The 20,183-nt window shown below is 31.2% G+C and overlaps 1 protein-coding gene across 1 annotated transcript; it reads right to left on the reverse strand.

Moving 5' to 3' along the window:
* Positions 1 to 469: 469 nt before the first annotated feature.
* LOC148610460 (myomodulin neuropeptides 2-like) lies at positions 470 to 19,257 on the reverse strand. The gene is made up of 2 exons (XM_088543383.1): positions 18,998 to 19,257; positions 470 to 1,581 (listed from the first exon to the last, which is right to left on the reverse strand). The coding sequence occupies exons 1-2, from the start codon at positions 19,047 to 19,049 to the stop codon at positions 713 to 715; spliced, it is 921 nt and encodes a 306-aa protein (XP_088399509.1). The 5' UTR covers positions 19,050 to 19,257; the 3' UTR covers positions 470 to 712.
* Positions 19,258 to 20,183: the final 926 nt, after the last annotated feature.

Consider the following 20,183-nt stretch of genomic DNA (forward strand, 5'->3'; position numbering starts at 1 on the left):
GATTTGAAAGTGTTTTGCTGTATACATTATTATTGAGTTTCTCTCTGCCGATTTCTACTATGTGATAATATAAGTCATCCGAAATCTCCCACAGTATATAATTTTATTGAATAGATTGTGTATTTGGCCTTTGTTATTTAAGACACATGCTTAAAATGTTATGTCTACTGTTATCATCGGTGCAATCTTTTTTGATAAAGGTTCCTCCTAACAATATCAATCTTTAAATAGTATAATTGATTATCAACCTGTTTGTGTATACAACATTACACTACGATCTAATTGATCATTACTGTTCTATCATACTCTTAAACAATTAACTAAGATCTACCTCATATTTGGGTTCATAAGATGATGTTTTGACCATCAATAGTAACCTATTCCAGGATTGTTAATTTTAGTTTTTTTTTCTTTTATTTATCTTTCCTTTTTTCTTTTTTTTTTTTTTTTTTGGAACGTGACAAATAAAGTGTTTGTATTGTTTATTAAATAGATCACAGAGATATATAATATGAAATATACATATGAGCATTTTATACAAAAAATATTCAATTCAAGGGTATCATTTTAATGACTCGAGAAAAATAACAACTTGGATTTTATGTTACAATATTTTAGCGGTAAAGCTGTCCCGCACTTATTGATTTTTATATAAGGTTTGTTCCAAAAGAAATTGAAACTTAAAATTGTAGCCCTAAGTGTAACATTATGTTTACTGACTTCTTCCAAGTCGTAACATTGGCATGGCTCGTTTATCTCCTCCTCGTCCCAATCGCATCATTCTTAAATTTCTTTTAATTTCGGGTTCCTCTGCATCGTCAAATCGTTTTCCTAATCTAAGCATCTTAAATGGACGTTTACCAAGTCTAAGCATGGGCATAGCCCTTTTCGCGACATCGTCGTCTGCTGAGCCGTTTGATCTACCTAGTCTTAGCATATTCATTGCTCGTTTGCCGAGCCTCAACATTGACATTGCTCTACCTAATCTAAGCATTGGCATAGCTCTTTTTTCTTCATCCATATCTTGATTTAAATATTCGTCTACTGTAAGATATCTTCCAAACCTAGGTAGAGGGACGGTTCTTTCTTGGCTGTCTTTTATGTCGAAATGATCATTGTCATTATCGAAAGCAACTTGTTTAGACAATTTGCTATCAAAAGTGGATTGAGGAGGAACATCTGGAACTGATCGTCGGTATCGGTAACCAGGTCGGGGTCCTGGGTTAATCAAGCGTGGAGATTCGTCATCTGTGTCATATAAATCCATTGATCGGCGTTCTTCATTTTGAGGATCACTCAAAAGACGTTCCAAAAGCATTTGAATTTCGGCATCTTTGCCGTATCTCGGTAAGGGTACTTGTCTACCTGAACGATCTTTCCCAAAGAGAGTGTTTATTATTGCTCTGATGTCTTCTGGTGAATATGATTCTACTCCACGCCCCAATCTCAACATAGGCATGGCCCGTTTGCCCAGTCTGAGCATCTGGAGTCCTCTACCTAACCTCAGCATACTTAATCCGCCACGTCGAACTCTGTTGAGGGGAGCAGTATCATGTTTTGTCTCCGATGTTTCTGTTGAACCTGAAAAATAAAACAAACGCTTGCAGAGTTTCGACAAAAATTAATGCAGGAAAAATATAGCTAATGCAGGATCGATATTTTGATAAAGGAAACGTACATTTAAAAAGGGTTGTATATTTTTGCTTACCTATATCATTGCATCTTTATATATGGCGTTCTGTGAAATGATTTAAAATAATAAAAAAAAATCTATAAATTTTACATCGTAACAAATATAAAGAATAATAACGCGTTTTTGATACTGAGCAGTTCAAACATGATAATGATATTTGTGGCAAATACACTTAATTTCAAATTCCACATTTGGAAGGTACTGAGGCAATGGTTTGTGTAATTAAAAGAGATAGATTAATCAAAATCTTAAGTTAGAGCGTCAGGAACCTGTCAGACAGTAATTTAACGCCGCTCATTGATAACACTTTATTTTAACTATATTAATGTCTGTTGTCGCACAAAAAAATGACGGAATGTGATTCCAACTTTATACTGCTTTGTCCGTTGATTAAATAAAATTAATTTAGTATTTTGTTCTCTCAGAAAGTGGGACTTTAGAAATGAACATGGTGAATTTTGTCGAGTAATAGCAGATTAGGTTACCAAATAGATTTATGATCATCTTCGTAATTAATCAAATTAGGAAAATTCCGGATTAATATCCTTACGTTCGGCAGTAACAAACACAGCGTTGCTATCAGAATTTATATATACTTTCTAATCGAATTTAGCCGTTTAAATTAGATGGAAAACAATACAATATAACCATTTTATAACCATTCTGGATTAAATAGGATTACGGAAAGGGACACAAACTGATTTTTTATTGCCTTTGGGTATTTCAAATGAATTGATGACTATGGGAAAAGTCAATAATGACGCCGACTGTTTCCTTTATATCCTAATAATTCAAGTGAAAACATCATTAATCAGACCATAGCCAATAACTTAATGCTATTCAGTTTCAAAGTCAAATATCTTCCTTGCGTTTTTTTTTTTTTTTTTGTTTTGTTGCATCGATGTCTTAGTTTAATGGGTGCAATTAAGTACTTATCCGTCTAAGAATCAGGCAAAATGTATTAAAAATATGGCACATGAAGGGAAAAAATACAGAGATTTTATTCAATTAACCAAGTATTTATACCCGATAACCTTTGAAGTAACTATCTAAGTTTTTGTAAATTTTTCTTTTTACGATATTGATAGGTAAAATTTAGTTAAAATGCACTATGGAAAAATAGCGGGAAATTTTTCCCGCACTTTTTCCCTATATAAGCAGTCAAAACATATCTACCTCACAGATACTTCAGGATATATTAAGATCGCTTTTTAATTGTTTTCTAAATGTATTGAATATATTTGAGACAAAAAAAGACCAAATTGAGAATGATGATGTGCCACCAATTGCCTGATTCTTACACATAATGTTACTTAATGGTAACAAATAAGCAAAGGGGAAATAATGCATACGGCTAAAAGGATAAACATGTTTCATTCAATGACTTTTTCTTATTAACTGAAGTAATAGTCGTAACATGTTGACATTTTATGTTATAATCAGAAATTTAAAAATGAATATGGGATGATAAATTTAAAGGGTGTATAACCACAATATGATCATGAATGTCGAAGAACGTCACTTTTTAACGAGTTAAATCTCCAAGCGTCCTAAACAAAAGTAATTAAAATTTGGGCACTCTCGAAATCACATTAATTATCATATCTTCAATTCATTGTCTGTCTGTGAAACCAAACCCACAAAATGTTTTTAATATATTTACAGAAATGATTAACAATAGGTACCGCTGTCAAAAATTCATCTAAACTACTATATTTTATGTCCCCCGCAAATAAAGTTTGATAGAATATGGGAATCATCCCGGATGTATGTTTGTCTCTGTCTGTCCACATGTCTTGTCAGCGTCCATCATCTTAAACTGTTCAATGGATTTTGATGACATTTTGTAGGAAGTTAAGGCGTCATATGTAGATGTGCAAGAAGGAATAGAGTACTTTTGGGGAACTCTAATAAGAGATAATTGGGTTTGAAGACTTATCATTTGAAGCGATGGATATTCTCTTTGTGAGTAGGCTCACAGTATTTCTAGTCTCTATTTGTTTTCACACCGTACACATTAATCATCTATCTATTTTTATTTTCAAAATCACAAATATGAAGTTATAGGCTAAATACTGTGGTAAATGAATCAACAAATTTTGTGTTGTCAACAATTATAGATGTCGCATTAATGTGCAGTAAACAAACGCAATTCTGGTAAAAAAAAAAACATTAGTTTCGAGGAAAGCCATTTTCGTCGATCATAAAGCAATATCGTAATCATAAATTCACAACAAGCACCAATAAAAAATGATGGAAATCAAGTCGAGGTTTGATATGTGCGAATAAAACGGTCTGTCTTCCTTTACGTGGTCATTTGTCATCATTTGGAAAAGTTATAAGCTCCAAAGAATGGCACTCAAATGACATAACCGAACGTAATCGTGACAGCTTATTGCTGGAAGACATTTCCAAATTTTCTCTTCAAGATGTATGGTTTATTGCTGTATCATTCCAATTTTAATTCTAAATAATTGCTGCAACGTAAAGGGTATAAAAAAAATCTTCATCCTTTAAAAATGCAAAAAAGAAGGAACGGAAACGTGGGCTTTAAAAGTTATAGTACTCTATTCAAATTCAACGTTGATTTATTACTGTCATGAATGGGCATATCCTTCTGTATCATGAAAACAGATTTGTTCATGTGTTATAGTTTTCCTTTCCTCGTTTGTCTACCTCGGACTTGACTTTTTATGAGCAACTCGGCGGGAATTTCTAGAAAAGAAGAAGAGGCTTACCCTACCGGTACACCGGGTCCATGCTCTCAGTTTTTAGTTGAGTCCGAGTTGCTCATTTAATTTTGTTACTTTGTATGTATTATTTCAGTTACTTTATGTTCTTTGTCGTGTTTGTCTGTTTTCCATGTCTGGTCTTTGTCCCTGAAATACATTCGTTTGAACCGCGACAACCATCACACACAAATACAAATCAAATTGTCATTTGTCCCTGCAAGTATCATCGTTAAGATACGTTCATTCACTCTCATTGGATACTGTTAGTGATTGTTATCACATCAGTGCTAAGTTCCAGAAGCGGAAATAACCTGTGACATCGTTATTACTTCTTTATAACAGTGTTACAAACCACGACATATTTAAAAAACAAACAAACAAAACAAAAAGCAAACAAACAAACAAACAAAAAACAGTTGATAAGGTCACGTGACAGGTAAATTCAAATCACGTGATTCAACCTGACAAGGGTAATTTTCAATTTACATATGCCAATTATGGAGGAAATATTGAGCATCCTGTGGTCAATTAAAGAGATACGATCAACCTTTTTTGGAAATGCCGATTCAGTGCTATGGAAATAAGAAACTCTAGTTTTACGATCAAATCTATGATAATTGAATATTAGTATTAAAAGCTGTAAGTTCACAATTTATTATTTAATCTTCGCCATTTATAAAATTTAAAATGTCATTTGAAAACACTTAAAAACATTAGGAAACAGATCGGTAAATTGTTTTGATTGATAACAGTGGATACGACTCTACATTAGTCAACGTAGAACGTGGTTTTGAATACAGAAACATCGTCATATGTTTCCTATTGAAATCTATCATGGAGCGATTGCGCTTTACTGTCACGAATTTCATCTATTAATCAAGACTGTTGCTTTTCATTTTGCACTTCAAGAATCGGGGAAACATAAAGCCAAAAGCTGGTATAACTACAAAATTATTTATACAAGCTTAATAGCAATTCGTCCTCCTGACCGTCTGTTAAGACAACCAAACACACCTGTACCTGCTATAGGTCACCAATACCCGTATGAGATGGCTAACTGGTTCTATTTAAAACATTTTTTTTATTAACGTAAATGGAATAGACCGGAAATGTAAAGTGAGACATTAAAGGTATTTCCATGTACTTTGTCGTTATTGTTACTCTTCATTAACAAAACACTTTCCATTGAATACCATTTGATCAATCGTGAAGAACTTCTCTTCATAAAGTATTCAATGGAACAAGGGTATTTTCTGGGTACGTGTCGAAACTAATTGGTATCAGAAGGGCATTTATATTGAACAAAAAGATAGAAAATATAATTCTAATCGGTCTTGGTACCTAAGTAAACGTATTTTAAGATATTCGATCTGATCTGAACACAATATTTAATTGGGACGTGGTTTTAGCACAGGAAAAATGGTAAAACATCTACAGAATGCTTTCTATTGATGATTTAGATTGTGGTCTTTAATAGACTGTTTATAATTGATCTAAAATTGATTACAGCAAATTGATGTAAGGTAGAAATTGCCACCAAGTGATAAATAGAAATTACAATTGTTATCTCCCAGCATGAAGTGCGAAAAATTGATTTGGAGGTAAACCTTGTTAAACCTTTCCAAAACAAAGACATGTATACGCTTAATTGACTGACGTTATTGTTTGTTTTCCGTAATTTGCGCTGTATGTCTTTGCAAATAGCCAGCTTAATATCAAGCACTTTTAAATGTTGAATTTATTTCCAAGCGCGATAGAGATTGATGGACAGGAAGACAATTGAAGCGTACCGCGGAAATGTATGGAAACTATCTAGACATTTAAATGAAATCGTTGTTTTCCCGTCTTTCCTGTTCCAACCTTTGAAGACTAACCGTCCCGAAGGTGGATGATTTAAATGACCTCTCTCGGTTTTTGTAAGACAATTCCAATTTGCCACATTCACTTTCTATCGATTTAATTTTTTAAGAGGAAAAGGTGCTACTTCAAAAACAATATTGGCATTTAGAACTTCTGCAATTACCAAGAGAATATCATTAAAACAAATTACTTGGAATGGTTTTTCAAAAGAAATGCGTATTTTAATTACATCAATTTCATCGACATAACATCACAGACTAGAAGAAGGAATACGTTACAGATTGATATCTGCGAAACTATTCACATTTTTATGCAGTAACCGATTGTCTAAATTATAAACTAGATAATAATTGCGAACAACTCAATTCATTCTAGGTATATAGAAGTGTGTTTACTTTTGATGTGCTTGTAGGAGTGACAGTAATTATTATTAATTTTATTTCATCTTTGAATTTCGAACGTCAGACGTCAGAATGTAATCCAGGGACAGAGACCAGACATGGAAAACTGACAAACACAACAAGAACATAAAGTATCTGCAATAATACATACAAAGTAACAAAAGTAAATCAGCAACTCGGATTCCATTAAAAACTGGAAGCATGGACCAGGTGCACCGGTAGGGTAAGCGTCCTTTGAGGTTTCTATGTTTGAATTATTGCATGAAATTTTATTGAAATAAATAAAGAAGTTTGTACGATATGACATACAAAGTACAGATGAGTTGATTTGTCTAAACCCCTTTTGATTGTTTTAAAATGTTCGAAATACACTCATATTGATGTAAACGGACAAGCTCTCAACAGCGTCTGACGTTCGAAATTCACTCAAATGCTTCATCCAGCCCTCTAAAAATGCAAGAATCTTGCAAAGTTGGTAAAAAGTGAATGATTTTATGCGACGTTATCCGATTCTAACACGACGTATGATTTGAATAACGCCCGACAATTTCTGGCCTGTCTGCAGCGCTTAGTGGGAGATGAAATGAACGCCTGTGGCTGCGTGGAGCTTGGAAAGAGGACTTAAAAATGTGTTCAGTGTAGAAAGTTTTGCCGATTATTCAGGAATGGGTTTAACAGTTTCAGTTGCATATTTCGAATAACTATAAATTTGATTAGTCTTTGTCGCATCAAATTTTATAACTTAATAAGCAACAAAATATGTTGTTGAAGTTTTTCCTATAAAAATACCGTATGTGGGCAAATAAAATGCAGTATTTTGTTTAATTTTCAAATTTATTCTTTCGACTAAACTTTTTAAATTAAAGTTATACTGTTTGCCATCGCTAAATTTTCACTTTTAAAGGTTACTAGGTTCATTTTAATTTGACCACCTTCTATATTATTGATAAAAAGCAATCTTTCGCCGTGGAAAAAATCGGAAACTTCTCTAAAAGGAATAAAAACCGGAAGTAGCACGCTTCACAACGTTTCAATACGAGTAATTTTGTTTATTACTATATGGTTTGTACGCCATAATCCAGTTGACAATTTGCACTGAAATACTATCTAACATTCTATGATAAAATACCTAAATCTCCTAGTCTTGACATCTGCAATGGCTCTGAAATTCTTGTTTAACGCTAGCAATATTACAAGGCCAATAACTAACCAATAAATCAAATATTAGAATTATTATCTGGGTATATCTCGTTTCAAAATTCTCTAAAATTAGAAGAGAAATCAAAGTATTTTCCAAACTGAACATTTTGTCAATCTATAAATAATTTGCATTTGGTTAAACATGAACAATTATCAATTTGCGCTAAAAAGCTTAATCTAGATTAAGAACCACAATAATACCAATGTTTATGCAAATATTGAGCGTTTTTCTATTAACCTGGCTGTGGTAGCATATAAAACAAGATATATGGCGCAGTTACAATGTAATAGGAAGCCAACTTTGTTTCCATGCATTTTCTTTTTTACTTAATTTTGTTAAAAGTAACTAAAGATTTGTACTTCTATATTAAGTAGCACTCCAGCTAAAAATCATGCAAAATGTGATTCATGGGTTAAAGGCCTACATATTTTTATTTTTGATATTTTGTTTGAAATGGCATAGTAAACAGAAACTAACATCCAGTTTTTCATATAACCTGTGTTCTTATGAAAATATATATATAAATATTGTATAGAATGCACTGTATATTTCAAAATGAAGGGAGATAACTCTGTAAATGACACTCAAATCAAATATAAAAGAATTTATTGGGTTTTCAATGTTGATTATCTCCTATGAGCAGGCAGATTTGAATGAATAATTACACATTTCATAGTATAGACCCATAAAACAACTTAATTACAAAAATAAAAATATTTAGCCTTTTAGGGGGTATCACATTTTTCAGATTTTGCATGATTTTTACAAAGACAGCTTCTTAAGTATAACAATTAATGTAATTTGTATTACAAATATAACAGCCTACAGTACTTTAATTTAATTCTAATTTAAAATATGAAGTAATCCTAAGCTAAATCAAAGATGAAAGATTAATTTACATAATCTGTAGGGACACAAATATCCTGCGGTAGTTTTAAGGTTGAGTAGTTTTTTAGGAACACTTCCTTTTCCTCCGTCCTTTGTTTGTAGTGTAATATTTAACTGATATGATGTGATGTGATATGCATAAGGTGAATTGTGATATTCATTACACTTTCAATCTCAAAATATCTGCCAATCCAACGCTTAAGTCAAATTGTTCCATATAAGATTCGTTCATGCAAATATCAACGAGTATCCCGCTTTTTTCGGATCATAAATTTTTACTTCTTGTGGAGATATACATTCAATACATAATATTAAGAAATTATAATATTCTGTTATTGTCATAATGTTTTTCTATTGAAAACAATTAAACGATCGTAGCTAAATTTATGTCAAGAAAAATCGACAAAATTCAAATTGCATTTTTGGTCTGCAATACCAAAATCAAAAATCAAAATATTTGGTAAACACGAAAAAATAGGGTATGTAAGTCTCGTCATGTGACCCCGTGATTTCATGAGAATGGGTCCTAGTCTACCATTCAAAAGCATGGAGATTTGTTATTTAGAGAGCTTTGAGTTCAGTGTTAAGGGCAAAATTTTTTCTGTGTAAAAAATCCCGATAAAATGACAAATAATATTTCTACATAACAAATGTAGTAAGAAAAAAACCATAAACTGGAAGATTTTGCATTGGTATGCAGAGTTTCGAGTACCCGGAAGTAAACAATAACGGTCTTCGGTTTTCAATAAGTTCTACATCGGAAATTCCGGTAAAGAAAATGAAACTAGAACGAAACTTACATACCCTATTGACAGTTTTTCATTTATTCAATTTCACTTCGGTCTATCGTTTAAAACAGTGTATAATTGTAAGTATTGTTTAAATTTATTTCAGCATTTCGAAGACTTATCATCTTCTTAGTGCATTTACTAAACTCTATCAATAATATTACCACCACATTTCATAGTAGGTGATATAGGATTTAAAATGTACTCGCATATCTCGTGCATTCTCATAGTCAATAAATGAAACGATATACCAACAGGTTCTTTGACATTGAATATGCGATGACCGATAAAATGTAATTAGGGCTGCTAAATTTCTCCCCCGCACCAGAGAATATAAGGTCTTTCGTAGAAATGGTAATGAATAAAACAACTGAAGATAAAGATGTCATGATAATTGTTTTTCTCTTGGAATATTTCCCGATTAGAAATATTACAACTTGAAACGATCATGGACAAAGTCTTAAGCTTTTAATTAAGATAAAAGAATTAGTCAAGTAAATGTCAAATCCATTAAAAATGCTTCTTCATTGAAAATGTATTGCGGATGTCTAAAGTTTGGACTGTTCCACACAAAGTGGTGTGCGTCGTCTTTTGTGTTTTGTTGGAGAATAAATGAATTAAAACCATTGAAGGTACATCCAGTAATTCAAAAGAATTATTGATAGATATTTCTTTTCAGTTTTGATTCATTTGAGAGTAAGTTTTTTTTTATTTTTAGTTATATGAACGTAATTCTATAAAGACAATGAGTTTTGAAAGAATGTATTTCCGGAAACATAATCAAATAGTAAATCAGAAAAACTGCGTCGCTACATATTGGACTTGTATAAATTTGCAAATTCATATAAATAAAGAGGATATTGAGCGACAATTTCATTTGGAGATCATCCGTCCACACGTCCGATGTGTTCTGGTGGTGTATACATATCTTTTGTTAGAGGTGTTCTAGTATATACCTATCCACCTATCCCCACTTCAGAGGTGTTCTAGTATATACCTATCCACCTATCCCCACTTCAGAGGTGTTCTAGTATATACCTATCCACCTGCCCACACTTCAGAGATGTTCTAGTATATACCTATCCACCTATCCCCATTTCAGAGGTGTTCTAGTATATACCTATCCACCCGTCTACACTTCAGATGTGTTCTAGTATATACTTATACACCTATCCACACGTTAAAGGTGTTTTTTTTGTACATACCTATCGATCTATCAACACGTCAGAGACGTTCTTGCATATATCTCTACCCGTCAATCTACACAATAAAATATCTTCTGGAGATGCTTATCAATGTGTCATTCGTCATACGGATAATTTCTTGCATTTGTAAAGATAATGCATTGATTAAAAAAGCGGTACCATTATGATTTTATTGCTTATATCTTGTAATGATAATGTGTAAATTTTTCTGGGTAAACTTTTCGTAATTCCATCGAATCTCGATTATTTTACAAAACAAAGGCGTTTGTTTTAACATTATAACATGGTTCATTAGCAAAAACGGGAACTTCTCGGCCACAAATAAGCATTTTAGTTTTTTTTTTCTGATTTACGTCAAGATCAACCTCACTTTTCCGACATGATGTGGTTGTTAAAGCGAAAACATTGCTGAACAGAAAAAAATCTTTTTCTCCTCTACGATGCTCGACACCTTCTTATTGATGCGGAGAAGAAAGACATGTATATGTGGTAATAGAAGACACAAACACGAGACATATGCCTTATATCATATATGTAAAGATGGAAAATAGGAAAATAATGAATTTTATTAAGATGTAACAAAAATCCAGTTGTCCTCAAATAGGTTAAATATAATATTTCCTTAGTTTCTTTTTTTCAGCTACATATATTTTCCCCATAAGGCAAAAATGCATCACTAAATTAGAACATATTTAGTAAAATAGAAACGTCTCAATATAATGCTTTTGTTGTATTTATCTTTGGTTATCATATATAACTAAATGTATACATACATTGCTTAGCCAAATCGAACAAAATCTTAATTAATATAACGATAATAAAACTTTTATCAGTAGACAACGACACTACTTTAATTAGGGGATTAAGGACTTAGTGATTCCTGCGATACACGACCTCTGACATTGTCTACAATCAACGCAGAAGGCATCGATCTATTCTTGGGCAATAAAGAGGCTCAATAATGGGGAATCGAATATAAAAGAAGCCGTTTTCATTTCTTTAAAAAAAAGCCTTTTCGTAATATAAACTACATAGACGTTTAAAAAAATCGATAAAAAAACTTCTGTTTTCTATCTACAACGTCTAGAAATAATATACCCCTAGAGGAGCCCCTCACTTCACATTTGACATTAACACTGGATTGTAGCAATCAAGCAATTAAGGAAATAGGGAGAAATGGTCTTCCTTTAATTGTAAAATGTGATGATCCATTTTAAATCACGGATCCATTGAAAAATTATAAAAGCAGAGTTCCTGTGGCAATTACTTCTGAAAATTAATTAAATCAAATTCTGCATCGCGATACACATTTCAAGTCCGGGAGCATTTTATACATAGAATAAGGTTTTCAAGTATGCTTCCTCTTAATCACTGAGTTAGTTCAATAGAGCTGTGATCTTTTTTTTTATTTTCTTAAAAATATTTTCAGAAAGTCTTTGCTTTTACAGAGAATAAGATATCTAAAGTTTTCGGAATATGCTTTTCAATATAGCTATTTTTCAACAGGTCGGCACAAAACATATAAAGGAATCCCTTTACAAATACAAAAAGAAGTTTCTTACAATGGAAAGTACAAACCATTCAATGTTTTATATACTGTTTTGTTTATTTTGTTTCAGTGTCAAGGACGTATTGAAGTGAAACGATATAATTTAGTGCATTCTAGATTTAAGGAAATATAGCTTAAGTTATCAGATTTATTTAAATTTAAAAAGTTGAATACAAAAATAAAGTTTCATTTGGGGGGTGTAGCGGTAGGGGTGGTGGGTAGTATGGTAGACGTTTTTGGAGAGAGCTTAATTTACAATACATGTAGTACAATGTATAAAGCAGGGAAAAACGTTTGTCTGCACTCAGAGATAACAGTTAAAAGATTTCTTCCATACGCCATAATTATTTTTTGAGATTGTATTTTGAATATTTTGGTTACGCTTTTGAAACACATTTTTTACCTGTCTTTTGAGTAATAAAATAAGATAATAATAGAAAATTGACAAACAACCCATATTGGCAAAATCTTTACAATTAAAATGTCATCAACAAGAGGAAGACCGAACCTTTTTTCTATTCTCATAACTCATTTTTATAGTCCATAACTATTCTTCATAACAGACACTGATTTTAACGTGCGAGTATTTAATATCACATGATAAACTACAAGTCATTTTCTCAAGGCAAAGAAATCAAAGGACTGTAAAATTGATGATAAGAATAATTAATCTATAAATGTAATAATTGGTTACAGAACACTTAAACTTTCCTTTGATACGGGAACACTCTCAGTTGAAATAGAAATATATTGATCTTGTTCATCTTATAGATTTCATTTGAATTAATCTACATGTATGATTTAGTTATAATGATTTTATATAAAATAATGGCAAAATTGTAGACAAAGAAACGGTTATTCGTATCACAGGCTAGGTATAATGTTAGGGGTATTTTTTATCAAAACCTTTCAATAGATGTTATTTTGTATGAGTAATATTGAATACTGAGTGTCAAGATCTTTACAAGATTTTTTTGTAATATTGAGTTTAAGATGAAATTGTCAAGTATTGTTAAAGTCACAGATTAATGTTGTTCTTTCAATTATGTGTACTCATCATTTTCCCCTTGGAAAAAAACAATATAATGGAAATCACCCTAAGAAACATTATATGTCAAACCAATTATTGTATCAAATCGGAAACTAAGTGATTCATACACATCCTTTGAACAAAAATATTATGACCGTAATCACCCTCAAAATGCATGAAAGGAAATTGCAAAAATGAAACATTAACAATTAAAATTTAATTATACTATCTAAACGTTAGTATACAAATTTTCAACTTAACCATTAAAAACTGTATCAAAATATACAACAATTCTAAGATAACGAATATTACAGAAAATTACGCAAAGATTGTATGAAATACATTTGGAAAATTCATGATTATCAAATGTAAAGGAAAATCAAAAACATCTGGCTTTGAACGGTGAACAAATTAATCCAGAAATAAAGAAGAATAAATAAGCGACCCAATCCAGAGTCCACTTAAAAAGTGGAATTATGAACCAGGTGCAATGGTAGAGAAAGCGTGTTGAATGAATCAACACCAGCATGACTCCTAGTTAAAATTATTCCTGACTGAAGAAGAACTAATTTCCTTTTTTTTTGCGTAATATTTTTAAATTTTTTACAGCCTTGAATATCGGATTTCCTTCCCCCACCACCATACAAGAACCTCTGTTTTGCCAAAATGTCGTTAAACTCGCTGACATTTAAAAAAGCTCCACTGATCTTATGTTAGTTGTTGATTTCTACAAACATTAGCAATCACCGACGTTGAATACAAATTACTTTATCTTAACTTACTATATCATAACATTATTTCAGTTGCATATGCATAGATAACGTAAAATCGTTATATTCTCATTAAGATTTTAATTTCGTCTAAAAGGTGTAAAAAACGTAAATTCATTATATAATGACGCCTTCTTTTTTAATCCATGTCAACTTACAAAATATCGAAAAATCATATCAGGCTAGAGTTTGCTGTAATATAAAAGTAACTTCTCAATTTTGCAACTGCATTGTTCTGTTAATATTTGCATTGCAATTAATATTTCATTATTTTAGTCTAATCATCAAATGCAGATCTCCTAATCGATAACAGTATCCGATTATTCAATAAATTTTGTATTTAGGTTTGGTCTAAATTTAAAATTGACACTAACTTGAGTTTACTTTATAGCCCTTCACAGTTAAGAATGAACATAAACAGTGAGAAAACTAACTACAAACTTCTCAGATTCCAATAATTTATTTACTTGAAGCTGTTTGCTTTAAAAAGAAAAGCACAAGATCAATGATAAACTCAACTTTAAATCGAAAATTTTCTACTCTGCAAAACTTGATAAGTTTGAAAAGAATGTTAAGCACACCTTTTAACTACCGTCAAGTTAATAAACTCCACTCAATTGATGATGTACAAAATCTTAATGAAACTCTTTCAAAACTTCTTGTGATGGTAAATGGTAGTATAAGACACGTGACAGGTATTGTATTTGAACCGATTTCATTGAAATCCAAACCACTTGTTACATTATTTACCTCAAGCTGTTTTGCACCAAAATTTCCCTTTTATGTTCATGGCAATAACATAAATGTAGCATAGTTCATCGTTTATGACATATTATCTGGAGAACATGTCAAAAGACAAGAATAGATTGAAAATCAATTAGGCTTTAAGCACAGCGAAGATAAAATCAGAATATTTTAATAAACGAATCGTTTTACTCATAAACCATAATATTATAAATCTATGTTGTCATTTCTATCTAATAAATTGACAAAACGTTGGTCAAATCTGTGGTTAGTGAATAACGGAAATGCTGTCAGGTCTTAGAAGTTAAAATAAAAGAACTTTTTTTTGTTTTTCTATGTTCTTACGATTCCAAAAGATAATACAACATCAATCGTATCCTTTCATTTATGACAACTGAAATTGACGGACTGGGGTTTGTCTGAAGATTTACTGTAGACAAATCTGTAAATTTTATATAAAGGCATGTGGAATAAAGGATGCCTGGTTTCAAATAAGAATTTTAGCAGCATACGCTGTTCTATAAATATTACCTGCATATTGTTCATTCATATTGGTGTTTGCCAATACAGTTTGCTTTGCGGTAATCACGACAGTAATTGAACGAATATATGGCAATGAATTTATCAGAGACATTTCACAGTGGTTGAAATGTACCACTACTTTGTACGTGTAATTTATACAATAGTAATCGGCAACACGAATCGAAGGACTGCGACCTGTAATAGATGCCGATGACTGGAAGAAAAAAGATATTAAGTAGCTACCCATCGAATTAAACTTGTACTCATGCATTACAGATTAACAGAATACATTTCATCAAATAATTATAATTTGTAAAACTATCTTACAACATAAACACATACGTGATTTTTGTTTAAAGGAATATCTTTATTTCTGTGAATCATAGAGTTATTTTATTTTAAATATCATTATCTAATGATTCATTTGCGATGTTCTTCGGGTCTCTCATACCTAACCCTCCTTATCCATTAATTTGGTATATTTCCCTTTATTGCCTTCCCACCTTCTCCAACTGATATATAAAGATTACAGTTAAACCAAAGCAGCAGAAAAGCAAATACAGATACATGTAAAAAGACAGAGGTCTAAATCAAACCCATTTGAGACGTCAAAATTCATAGTTTGGTTTAGACAGGGTTCGTTGTAACCCCGGACGATTATCATTTCATTACGATACCGGATCAATTTAAGATTTAGATAAAATAATATTCTCTTATTTGATACGTTACGTCAAATTTAGAAAAAAAAATTGATATACAGAAGTACAATCGAGAAATTCAAAGACGACACAATTTCAGGAATACCTAGAAAGAACAATAGACACGAGAATAACTCACATAAGACCACCTACAAACGACAAGGAGCATAGGCAAACTTAGTATAAACCTATCCTGCAGTGTGCAGTATCAAGTTAATGTTTAAAAAAAAACAAATTCACATCTTTGGGCAACTGTATGAAATTGCAAAAAATCGATTTCCAGGAAACAATGACACTTGATTTCTTTTTAGTTAAAAAAACAAACAGCATTCATTTTTAGTCTTTAAGGAAAACAATGTGTTAAAAGATATAGCTAAGGGTTGATTTTATACATTTTGGTCCATTAATTCAATGTAACAAAAGTATTTGTCCGAAAGATAAAAACATTTTTCATAAACGATTATGACATTAAAGTTAAGTAAATGTTATGGGTAACAAAAGTCTGTTGTTGCGTGGGATCTGCTTAAAGCCATGCATGCAGTTTTCAGTGATGTTTCTGATACTAATTGAAGTTTTCTTTTTTTTAAACTGTTTATATACTTTTTGTCGGCTTGTTTATTTTTTTTACGGTGAACTTTGATTTTATGTATTTAAATTAAAAATAAAATTCGACAATAATGAACAGCATACAATTGTGGTGATTATTTTGTAACAACGATCACTGTTTTCATTCAATTTCGTTAATTTTTATATGTGAGATATTTATGATAGTGTTACAAGTGATTCAATGTTTTTGTGTAATTAAAAAAAGGTTTTCGAGCAATGGTTTTGGTAAAATATTTTTGCGACACAAATTTGGAAGGTCTCCATTAAAACTACAATTGAGCCAAGAAGTTTTCAAAGTAGCCAAAAATAAAACAATGATACGTAAAGTAAAAGAACGATTTATTTTCTGAGTATTTTTCTAGTTAGTTATATTTTATACTGAATTTTAATTAAAAACCAAATGTGAAACTACTTTTGTGATTAACTAAATTTCATTGTGAATATTTCCTTTTGACAAAAAATTTAGTTGTCTGTTCTTGTTTGTGTTTGTGTTCGTTTTGTTTTGCTTTTATTTACTTTTGGTCAATAATGGTGGAAGTTACTCCTAAAATAACGTATACAACATATCGAAAATTGTAAGTTTTGTATTTATGTCAAATTCGTATAAGGAATTTTCAATTTAGTACAAGGTGTAGGATAGCAAGAATAGGTTGAAGAAAATTGAAGAATGGTGTGTTGAAAAAATAGAGAAAGGTGAACTCTTTTTGTGAACAGTAGTACTACTTCACCCTTCAATATGACGAGAGAGCTGTAACTTAAGAATTTTCTGAAACCCTAAAAAATAGTTGAAAGAAAGAATTTTTTAAAGCGCTTTAACCATTCGACCACCCTGATCTCATAGTTTTACGGAAACAAAAAGGCATATGAAGTATTGTTCTAGCCGTATTACTGTTAACTAAAGTTAACTTGATCTTCACGACGCTGCCTTAGGGCCTTACTTCATGTTTAACAGACTAATTACGCAAACCTGTTTTGCAAAGTGGACCGCTAACTGATGAGACATTCAATGGCACTGGAGAAAATATTGAACAAAATTGTTAAAACTATATCTGGTTTGCTTCATGAAAACCTTTCCAGTGAATTTCAAAGCAAAAGCTCAGAGACAGCCATGGTAGGAAAAAGATCTCTGTTTTACCGCGGGAAAACCATGTGTTATTGTCGTGGTATTTGAATACTTCAGGCATCTTGATGTAGCAAAAATGTTCATACCAGTTTAGTAATATATCAAAAAGGTATACCAAATTTTCTTAGCATTCATTGTTTATGAAGCATAACATCGAAATACAATATGGTCAATTTATTGAATTCAGTTTCGTCATTTGATAGTTGCTTTATTTAAGATAGTAAAAATAAATTTCTGGACCAGATTTTTTTCCTATTTGATTTGTTCCAATACTGCAGATGTGAAATTACTTCTAGAAACAGGGAAACAGTATAATTAAATTTGCAATTTCAATAAAAATTAAAGTTTGTTTAATTTCTTGAAGTATTGGTTATAGAAGAGAAAAAACTTTTATAAAGGTTAATATGTAAACAGAAGCATATCGACAAATCACGCACTACAGGAAGAAGTTTGAATACATACAGAGGCGGAAAAGAATATAGTTTTAACGTCTACTTCTGGTGATTCAATTGTTTTGTACTTCATGTTTAATATACATTTGTTAAATGCCAATACACAAAGCCAAGTTTGTTCGAAGAAAGTCATCACACATAAAGTTAACATAATTGCTGAAGGGCACAAAGAGAAAACGATCTTCTAGAATTTTAGATTCATTAAACTAAGAATTTCACTAAATTAAAGCGAATCAAGTGTTTAAACTAGTGAAATTATGGATTCTATAGAATTAGTTTTTACCAGAGTAAACAAAGGGAATGGTGATTCGATTTTAAAACTGTACAAACTCATATACCAAATGCCATATTTTTTCCAATAAGAAGCATTTTAATTCCTTACAGATCTTCAACGAAATCTTTGGAATCTTATTACCAGAATGATATTTGATGTTTTAATAGAACTTGCATGTTACAAAAAGTGTTCTATATCTGGGTATCTTGTATTATTATTTTTGTTTTAATTTTTAACTTTAAACAAATGAGTAGTCCAACATATATAATAATTACCCTGTTCATTTTAGGATTTCTTTTTTTATTATTATTATTATTATTATTATTATTATTATTTAAAGTTGACAATTTGATAATAATTGTCCAAAATCTTGGAATGAAAGATTCTAGTAAGTCTTAACATAGTTTTATATGCTCTTTATTTGCTATATAGATATAAAAAAAAAAGATATAAATACTTACCAGCAACAATGTATGAATATAAAACAACCAGTATTGTGAAGATGTGTTTCATTCTAAGTGTTTATGTATCTGTAACGCCAATCCTCTAACACACTGTTTATCTCAGAAAAAAGTTTTGTTCCTCTAAACCATATAAGTAACTATTTTCTTGTTCCTGAACTTATCAAAAGTCTATGTCCAAAATGTTCTCTCTGTTTCTCTTTTCTTACAATGGAAGTACAAACTGAAAAGCAGCTATTTATAACAAAAAAGTCCAACCCATGCGAAAGTTCTTTGACGCACGAGATTAAGAATCAATCTTTCATTTAGATTGTGACGATTGCGCCTCTAAGTTCCACCCCTTTCTCATGAATATTCATAAATAATTGGGATATTCAAAGACTTTCCATCCTAACAAAATAGAAACCGTAGTTGGTCAGTTTTATGTGTTATACTATTGGCATTCCAGCGTTATAAACGAAGCTGATTGATTTTATTAGCAGTCAAATCAATTTAATGTATTTTGTTGTTAATTTAGGGTTATCAACGTTCTAAACAAAAGCTTCAGAAAAGGTTTAATTATACTTGGACTGCCGTTCAAAATATGGAGTTAAATGCTCTTTCTATGTAGGCGAAACTTCCGGAGATGCTTAGGAGCAACAGGAAGCCATGTCGATTTCTATTTAATACACATTGACATGTTATTAAATAAAGGGTCTTGATTTTTTGTTATTTTGAAGGAAGAGGATTATAGCTTACACATTAAAAAACTGTAGATTTGATTCAGGTAAAAATATAATATTGTCAATTGAACTTAATCTTACAAAGTAGATTAGCAAAATATGTTTACTTATTTGTATTTATTAAAAGCTATTCATTCTTCATGTATACAATGAAAAAAAAAACATAGAGAAACACAACACATGTAACAGCGAATAGATCACTGATAAAACAATTATATCACTGTATTTCAAGACAAAAAACTAAAACCTCGTACACCTGTTTCAGGGCAGTGCATATCATAATAAAAAATATTTCTTTTTTTATTACGCATTTTACAATTATTGCATGGGTTTACAGTTCAGGCTATGGTGTATTTGGAGTTGGACGTTTTGATGGTTATAGAGGAAAAGGGAAGCAGAAAAATCATTTTAATCGCTGAATACAAGAATACCACTATTATTTCCGTATGCCGTACATATGTTGC

The sequence above is a fragment of the Perna viridis genome, chromosome 8, assembly GCF_037379345.1.
Source record: "Perna viridis isolate PV_CMFRI_1.1 ecotype Kerala chromosome 8, ASM3737934v1, whole genome shotgun sequence".
Taxonomy (NCBI): domain Eukaryota; kingdom Metazoa; phylum Mollusca; class Bivalvia; order Mytilida; family Mytilidae; genus Perna; species Perna viridis.

Bases quoted from the DNA above. Each gene is read 5' to 3' on its own strand.
- LOC148610460 (XM_088543383.1), bottom strand. From the start codon at position 19,049: ATGAAACACATCTTCACAATACTGGTTGTTTTATATTCATACATTGTT. The intron at 1,582-18,997 runs GTAAGTATTTAT...TTTATTTTTCAG, and splicing joins ATATTCATACATTGTTGCTG to GTTCAACAGAAACATCGGAG.